At 35.6% G+C, this 9,493-nt stretch overlaps 1 protein-coding gene across 7 annotated transcripts in view; it reads left to right on the top strand.

Moving 5' to 3' along the window:
- The first annotated feature begins 3,456 nt into the window (after positions 1–3,456).
- Nipped-A (Transcription-associated protein Nipped-A) overlaps positions 3,457–9,493 on the top strand; it is a 321,958-nt gene continuing 315,921 nt past the window's right edge. For 3 of the 7 annotated variants that reach the window (XM_086834335.1, XM_086834345.1, XM_086834340.1), the window contains exon 1: positions 3,457–3,810. In XM_086834335.1, coding sequence (XP_086690461.1) covers positions 3,574–3,810 — 237 coding nt within the window. In that variant the 5' untranslated portion in view covers positions 3,457–3,573. The remainder of the gene's footprint in view (positions 3,811–9,493) is intronic. The other 4 variants (XM_086834337.1, XM_086834351.1, XM_086834349.1 and 1 more) reach the window with 3 other exon arrangements.

Here is a 9,493-nt window from a genome sequence, read left to right as displayed (position 1 = left end):
CCAGTTGGTAGTTCTAGGAGATTTAATATCCCTGGTGCTATTTGGTGTTCAAATAATTCCACCAATGCTCTCCATACACCTACACAACATGATAAAGTCATTGATAAAGTCATTGTTTGATATTGGGTGCGACGTACAGAATATTTCTGACCGTCCAGCCAATAAAATCCTATGTTTTCGCAAAACGGACTTTGAACGGCTGAATAATTTTATATACGAGTTCAATTGGTCCGATCTATACATGTGCACTGACATGGCAGTTGCCGTGGATATTTTTTACAGTGCCATGAATTCATTTTTTACTAAATGTGTTCCATTATATTATCCGCCAAGCTCGAATAAACCGCCGTGGTTTACTAAAGAGTTGAGCCGACTTAAAAATAAAAAATCTAGACTGTATGCTAAATTTAAAATCACCGGTTCTCAATCTGCCCTTTCATCTTATTTATCAGCTCGGTCAAACTTTACCGTGCTGAACGCGCAGTGTTATAAAAACTATTTAACTCGTTGTAGGGCCCAGTTCTCACAGGACCCAAAACAGTTTTATAATTTCGTTAACACTAAACGTAAGCCTAAAACAAATCCTTCCTCGCTTTCATTTGAAAATACTACCGCAAATAATGATCAGACAATAGCCGATCTATTTTCGCAGTTTTTTCAAAAAAACTATTCTAGCTCGTCGTATCTACACCAGACCTATTCCTACGACATACCCAAATCATCCTTAATTTTCTGTCCTAGCCTAAACGAAAGCTCTCTCCGTTTAGATCTTCATCGTGTCAAGCCAGTTTATTCGCAAGGTCCCGACGGAATTCCTGGCTGTGTGCTCAGGTATTGTGCCGACGCCCTGTGCTATCCCCTTCTGAAATTGTTTACCTTGTCCTTAGAAACCTCCCACTTTCCCATTATTTGGAAGGAATCGTTTATTATTCCTCTCCACAAAAAAGGTAGCAAATTGGATGCCAGCAATTATAGAGGAATCTCTAAGTTGTCGGCCATCCCTAAATTATTTGAAAACATTATCACCCCTAACTTACAGCACCTTTGTAGATCGGTTATTTCTCCATGTCAACATGGTTTTATGAAGCGAAGATCAACAACAACAAATCTTTCTGAGCTCTCTTCCTATGGGTTCAATGGGTTTTCAACGTGATCTTAACTGGATCTCAAGTTATCTGAATGGCAGGATGCAAAAGGTCCTCTTTAAGAATAATTTATCCAATGTTCTAATGGTTACATCTGGCGTCCCGCAAGGAAGCCATTTGGGACCCTTATTTCTTAAATTATTTCTAAATGACCTGCCCAAAGTCTTGACTATCTTCAGAGTACTTATGTACGCGGATGACGTCAAGCTTTGCGTGCAATACAATGACGTTGCCTGCCAGTCGGATTTACAAACAGATCTTAATAATTTTCAAACTTGGTGCCGTGTAAACTTATTAAACTTAAATGACTCGAAATGCAAGCTAATGACATTCTTACGTGTCGTTCCTAAGCTTGCTACTTACACGCTGAACTGCTGCTCTTTGGAAAGAATTAATACTGTTGACGATTTGGGTGTCCGCTTGGACCCAAAACTGGACTTTATTGATCATATTTCGTCTATGGTGAATAGAGCCAGGGGTGTGCTTGGATTTATTAAACGGTGGTCGAAGGAATTCACTGACGCCTATGTTACTAAATCCTTATATACTTCCTTAGTTCGTCCTATCCTAGAATATGGATGCTGCGTTTGGAGCCCTCAGTACGGCGTTCATAGTAAACGCATTGAGTCGGTTTAAAAGAACTTTTTACTTTTCGCTCTACGCGGTTTAAATTGGGATGCAAACCAAAGATTACCTTCCTACTGTAGTAGACTCCTATTAATAAACTTGCCGTCCTTAGCCAATCGTAGAACGATGCTAGGGATAACCTTTATTTTTAACCTTATACATGGTGATGTGGAAAGTGCTGACTTTTTGAGTCAGCTTAATTTCCATGTTCCATGTAGAACTACTAGATCCTATATCCCATTAGTGTTGCGCCACTGTAGAACCTCCTTAAAACTGCATGAACCTTTTAAAGTGCTATGTGCAAATTACAATTATTTGTACACACTAATCTCTAACGTAGATACCCTTCCCAAATTAAAATCTTTAATACTAACACACTTAGTAAGCATGCAAGCTAACAATCTGGCAGCACGCCGGTAGTCAATTTCCTCGTATTCTGTCCTATATTTCCAATCGCGCCTACTAACACCTAACCCAAACAGGCACGTGCCTGGTGTCATACGGGCCACTTGAATGTACTGACCTTAGTGCATCAACGTCCAAGAAAAAAAATGAAAAATAAAAAAATAAAATCCTATCGAAAAGGTTATTGTGGTTTGTTCTAACAAACAAACTTATACATAACAACCATTTTGAATACCTTTACAAGGATCCCAGATGGTTCGATACGGGTGGATCGGTGTCTGGTTCACGAAAGAACATTGTGGCACCTACATACTCCCTGACCCATCGGGTTAGTGTCAACTGGCAATTGCATCCAACGTCGAGCTGGCAAATGTCTGGCGTTTAATAATCTGTTCCAGGAGCATTTAGATCTCTCAGATCGACAATTCGAGCTGTGGAACTGTCCTAATTTGTTCTTGCTGGCCTATAAATTTATTTTTATATATTTCTCTTCTTTCAAGATTTCCCTGTTCCCAACAAAATAATATATTTGCCCAAAATTCCTTAATATTGTATATCCCTTTACAAATTTTATTATATTCACTTTATTAGCTCTTCTGAACTTCTGATTTCATCCTACCCGCACGTTTTTGTTCATGCAAAGAAACTGCAAGTAGGAGCGAGAGGAAAATGTTCCCGAATAGCGTGTTTTATTAAAATTGTTATCCTATTTGCAAGCCGCTCGCAAATGACTAATAGAATGCCGTCGAGAATCGCCTAACGCCATCAAACTTTCAAGTATTGTTAATTTCATGTCACCGTACAGACCTTGCAAACGGAGCGGACGAACAGCCGTTTTTTTAAATATTTGCCTTTTGCTCTCTCTCACTGCTTGAAAATGTTTTAATGCATTGGGTGATACCAATGAAAATCGTTAGAACTCATCGCCATTCCGTACTTTAGAGCAGTTGTTCTCGATCCAAATTGGTAGCTAGAATATTTTATGTAAATCTATCGATTTTCATAGGTATTAGCCAATGCATTAAAAGTCCCGTTTCCATCTTGTAATATCTTTTGTAGTTAAGGGTCAACTTTTCACTGAGTAAAAAAAAGAATTCACAGTTGCACCATATAACTTGGTTAAACATGAATGGAGATAAAATTTTTAAATTACGAAACTGCAAAACTTTGAAGACCAGCTGTTCAACGGATGGTGGATGGCAGACGGGCTTCGGGGAGCAACATTGTTACAGTATATCATGTGACTAATAAGTCTGTAAAGCCAAGTATGAATACCCTTAATAAAAAGAGGTTTTCCGTTTCTAAACTAGTTCATCCTTGGGCTCGTTAAATGGTGCGATTTGTTTACACCGGTTTGTAAGTTTTAAACCGTTTGACTAATTCGTAACAAATAACAATGTCGGCGTCAGATAGTATTCCGGTAAATACGTTTCGAAATTATTTAAATATTCTAAATGATGCCTCCGCAAAAGATGAAATAAAGTTAAAAGCTACACAAGAGCTTAGTGAGCACTTTGAAATAATAATGCAAAGCCCAGCATATCCATCTTTCTTGGAAAACGCTTTGAAAATATTTATGCGAATTTTGCAAGATGGCGAGCCACAGTTTATTCAAGAAAACACTATGCAACATGTAAGTTTTAGTTTTATTATACATTTATACCACATACAAATGCACATGTAGGCTCCTATTCCAAATTAATTTCTATAGTCAAAGCATAAAGTATCGGCACAGCTGCTAATCTTAGAAAGATCTGCCAATTTTAAACGCTGTATTTTTAATCCTAGATGGTTATGCTTCGTCGATTCGACGACGCATGATCACAAATGATCGATTACTCCCGTTATTTTTTGTTTGATTTTCCGACTTTTCGTGCACCTTTAGACGTTACTGAGACACAATATTGTGCAAAAATATACATACAGTTTGTCAAGTAATTCTTTGCAAAACGAAAAATCCCTCACAATTTTTGGGTTTTAACTGAAAAATTTTTGACAAATACAAGAATTTTTAAAAATTTTCTTTTATAATATTATTAGGATAACTTTAATGTATAGATATAAAAAAAAAACTTAAATATTTTATCTTAAAACATAGTAAAAAATAACAAAAACAAAAACATTGCAATTCGTATGCTGTCAATTAATTCTTTGCAATTTGCAAAGACGTTATAGTTAACCAAGGATAACTTAAAAATTATAATAGCTGCGGCGTTAATATTTTATATGGAGTCCATTTGCATCAATTACAGCATGGAGGCGTCGCGACATTGGCATTATTAGCCCTTTCAAGTCGTAATATTCTGGAATTTTCTCCCATTTCTCCTCTATTACTTTAATTAAACCCTTTTTATTTGTTGGAGTCCGTTTAGTCACTTTCTTTTCCAAAAAATTCCAAAAATTTTCTATTTATATTTATATCTGGGCTTTCCGCAGGAGTGTCAATGACTTTTTTGCAATTAACAGGAGCCAGGTCCTGCACAGCTGCGATTTGAACTGGAGTTTGTTTTCCTGGTGCAGTTAATATTTATTTCTTTTTGGACAAGTTACGTCATGCAGACCAAATTTCTCCGCGCTTCTGGTCAATTCCTTTTTAAGGATGTCCAAATAAAACTCCTTCGTCATTATATCATTAAAAATCCGCAGCTCACCAACTCCTTTGGATGATATGCACCCCCTTATCATCACAGAAAACTTGCCAAGTTTGAATGTTGGTATGATATTCTTCGGCTGGAAACCTGTGTTTGGTTTCCTCCAAACTTTATTGGGTCATCCATGAGTGTATAGCATTATTTTAGTCTCGTCACAATAAAAAACTTCATCCCCATACTCAGGAGGCTGGTTAACGTGGCCGATAGAGAAATTAAACCGCCATTCAATATTTATAGCTGAAAGCATTGGTTTCTTCCTGGCAATGTGTGAGGAGTATTTGTGGAGATTCAGGACTTTCCTCACAGTCTCATGGCAACCTGTTTTTCTGCAATCATTTTTTAAGTCCGAATTGGAATGTTTTAGATTATTATTTTTATACCCTTGCAGGGTATTATAATTTCAGTCAGAAGTTTGCAACGCAGTGAAGAAGGCACCTCCGACTATATAAAGTATATATATTCTTGATCAGGATCAACAGCCGAGTCGATCTAGCCATGTCCGTCTGTCCTTCTGTCCGTCTGTCCGTTTCTACACAAACTAGTCTCTCAGTTTTGAAGCTATCTGAATGAAACTTTGTAGTTAGCCTTCTATATACTCTTACTCGTATACACTCACCAGAAAAAGTGTGCGTACAAACTTAACGTGCAACTTTGATGTTAAATAAAAATAGTTGTATGGAAGATATTGACTTCAATTTTTTTTTAAATTAACGACACATATATTATTAAAAATTATAGCCAGTCTTTTTTTATTTCCGTCCACAACTTTTTTAATTAAAATTAAAAAACAAAAAATACCTATGTTTTCGGGCAAGAAAAAGTGTGCGTACAAAATTCAATCAAGATAAAAAAAACCATTTATTGTTAAGGCATTGATAAAATTAGTAAGAAGGAGGATACCCATTTCTATCTATTGTCCCATTTAAGCGTTTTGGAATTGAATAACCCAATTTTTCGGTAAATTCAGGTGGTATTTTACTCCACTCATCCAAAACCACACCCTTCAACGTATCCTTCGATGTAATTGTTCGAAGACGAATCCTGCGCTCCAGAAAAACCCACAGATCCTCTATGGGGCTTAAGTCCTGCGACTGAGGCGATGAATGCAGTTGATTTTTGGTATAAAAAAGCAACCATAGCTTCAAACTAGGCGAAGTATGCTTGGGGTCATTATCCTGTTGCAACCAAAACGGCCGCAAAAATTGGTCAGGATATAAAGGAGAAGTAGAAGAAGGATTTAAATGATGACACAGTCCGCAAAATTTTGAAAAGGAGGAATTTCATGCCTGTGCTGCGCCGAAGAAGCCTCTCATATTGCCCGTCAATAAATAGGAGTGCGTGGATTTTGCTAAAAAATTCATCCAAGAGCCTTTAGCCTTTGGGAAAATGATTATTTTTAGTGATGAGAGCCAATTTTGCCTATCTGGCATAAAAGGGCGAAAACTTGTGTGGCGCAAACCTGGCACAGTCCTTGATGTGCAGAAGCTCGCTCCAACAGTTAAGCACGCTGGTGGCAGTGTGGTGGTGTGGGGGTGTATGGCAGCAAGTAGAGTTGGCCACTTGGTCTTTATTGACTCCACAATGGACCACAAGGCTTATATGAAAGTCCTTAAGGACAAGTTGCACCAAAGCGCATCAAGATTGGGTCTGGCAGATGATTTTTGGTTGCAACAGGATAATGACCCCAAGCAAACTTCGCTGAGTTTGAAGCTATGGTTACTTTTTTATACCAAAAATCAACTGCATTCATCGCCTCAGTCGCAGGACTTAAGCCCCATAGAGGATCTGTGGGTTTTTCTGGAGCGCAGGATTCGTCTTCGAACAATTACATCGAAGGATACGTTGAAGGATGTGATTTTGGATGAGTGGAGTAAAATACCACCTGAATTTACCGAAAAATTGGGTTATTCAATTCCAAAACGCTTAAATGGGACAATAGATAGAAATGGGTATCCTCCTTCTTACTAATTTTATCAATGCCTTAACAATAAATGGTTTTTTTTATCTTGATTGAATTTTGTACGCACACTTTTTCTTGCCCGAAAACATGGGTATTTTTTGTTTTTTAATTTTAATTAAAAAAGTTGTGGACGGAAATAAAAAAAGACTGGCTATAATTTTTAATAATATATGTGTCGTTAATTTAAAAAAAAATTGAAGTCAATATCTTCCATACAACTATTTTTATTTAACATCAAAGTTGCACGTTAAGTTTGTACGCACACTTTTTCTGGTGAGTGTATATGTCGGAACGGGCCGGATCGGGCGACTATATCATATAGCTGCCATAGGAATGATCGGAAAATTAAAAAAAAAAATGTTAACTTTTTCAGTTTTCAATAGAATTGGATCAAATTTGAGATATAGCCATTTTACTATACTCTACAATTTTGCATAAAATTTTATGAATATCGGACGACTATATCATATAGGTGCCATACGAACGATCGTTTGATGTAGAGGAAAAATGCAAATCTGTGAATGTAAAAATGCAAATATAATATGTATAGGTGAATGAAATGAAAGCAGGTATTACTTCATTGTTTTTTAACACAAATATATATAATTTATATTGTATCGATTCCTACTCATAGAAGTTCTATCTGCAAGGGTATATAAACTTCGGCGTGCCGAAGATAGCTTCCTTTCTTGTTTACTATGTTTTAAGTTGAAATACTTAAGTTTTGTCTTGTAAATTCACAAAGTTATTTTTTATTTGTTAATTAACTTTCAGTTAAACCCAAAATTGTGAGAGATTTTTCGTTTTGCAAACTGTATGTCCGTCTGTCCGTCCCCTTCAGTACCATTCCTTTTGGATTCAGTTTTGAATCAAGTTGGATTCGAGACGCCTTTATCCTGAATCATACCGGAATTTTCATACAACCCAATTTCTACACTGTAGGCGTTAGAAAACCTGAATAAGGATTACCCGAGGAATTATACTGAAATCCTGCTAGAAATTTGTAGTGAATTTTGACATGAATTCCGCCCTGAATCAGAAGGGAATTTAGAACCGGATTCTGAGCGGAATCGTAGGTAAATTCAAAGCCAAATCAGATAGGAATCCAAAGGAAAACGTGTAGAAGGTCCCCGGAACCGCCCCCTAGTAAATATGTAGCGCAATTTATATTTTATTTATTTATAAAACTTTATGATTTCTTTAATGATTACCACATTTTTCTTAGCACAACTTATTGCATTTTCCCTAAACATATGTTACGGGTCTTTCCTTCTGGCTTTTGTCCCGTCGATCTATAAAATACATATTTATATACATATGTATCTTAGAATCAAATGGACAATATTTTTCAAAAATATACACACCAATTAAACAACTTTCACACCGTCTAGGTTGAAAAAGAGTCCAAGTTCAAAAGCAATTCTTCAATTCTGATTACTTCAGCTGTCCTAAGAGCTTCGAAAAAATCGATTTAAACAACAAGACAATTGTTTTTTTTCGGTAAATATTTTTCTTTATCTCACTTTAATTTCGGAACCGCTGCTCCAAATCCCTTCGAAAACAACAATGGGACGCCGCACTATGGGCCAGGAAGTTAATTTTTTAGTCAAAATTCTGTAACATGACATGAAATTTTGCATGCACTTTCTCAAAACATGAGAAAATGATTGTTTAGATAATATTTTTTTCGAAAAAAATATATTTGTTACATTAAATGCAGTAGATTTGGCCCTTTAAGTATGCCACAAATTTTTTAAATTGTACTTTTGCTTGTCAATGCTTATAATATATTATTTCTTGCCTGCCTTTAGACAGTATTATAAAGACTTTTTTAAATAATATAAGTTTAGTTTTCTTGTTCTTTTAATTTTTTTTTTATATTGAATGCATATTATCTAAAGAATGTTGTACCATTTCAAGTCAATTAAAGAAAAATTGACGAAGTTATGGGTATTTTTTCACCTGCCGGATTTTCGTTATACATTGGTTTTTTTTGTGTTTAAACTTTATATCGATTTTCCCACAACTCACATTTTCATAGTCGGTTCAACTCATAACAACCAAAACTACTGCACCGATCCTTTTGAAATTTTAAACACTATTTCTGTACACATTTTGCGAGCTAACGCTGTTGAGTTTTTTTTGTTCATAATTTTAGTTTTAAAATGACAAATTAGTCAATTTTTTACCAAAACAATTGTGTTTTTAACTTCAAAGTCTTCAAAACAATTTAAAATATGAATTTAAAAAAAACTCGACAGCGCTACCTAGGGTATTCTATAATCTAACGAATGAAGATTGATTTTTTGACACCCGATGATCGATAGATTCGAGACACGTCCGGAAAATTGGTACCATAGTTTGAATATTTTTTTATAACAATTTTGTAAGACATTCTTCTAATGTTATACTTTACTGTACCATTCGTCTAATAAATACATTTTAACTGTGTCGTCGAATAAAAAAACTAAAAAACATGTAATTTTTCGCATTATTTGATAAGCACTAATATTCCCTTGACTAAGTCTTTGAGGTTCGACTTCTTCCAATACAGTGCGATATAAAGCTATTGCAATATTACACATCATAAACAGAACCTCTTAAGTCATTCATTGGATTTAGTACAACTTTTCACAATATGTTTCGAACTGGTTTTTGCTGAAGTTTAAAATCGAACATTTCATCATTTTTCAAAAAAATATATA

This window comes from Drosophila serrata, unplaced genomic scaffold, assembly GCF_035046125.1.
Source record: "Drosophila serrata isolate PLE 108 unplaced genomic scaffold, ASM3504612v1 contig_34, whole genome shotgun sequence".
NCBI classification, from domain to species: Eukaryota; Metazoa; Arthropoda; class Insecta; order Diptera; family Drosophilidae; genus Drosophila; species Drosophila serrata.
Note: the sequence above shows the minus strand (reverse complement) of the source record. Positions and strands in the feature narration are given on the sequence as shown.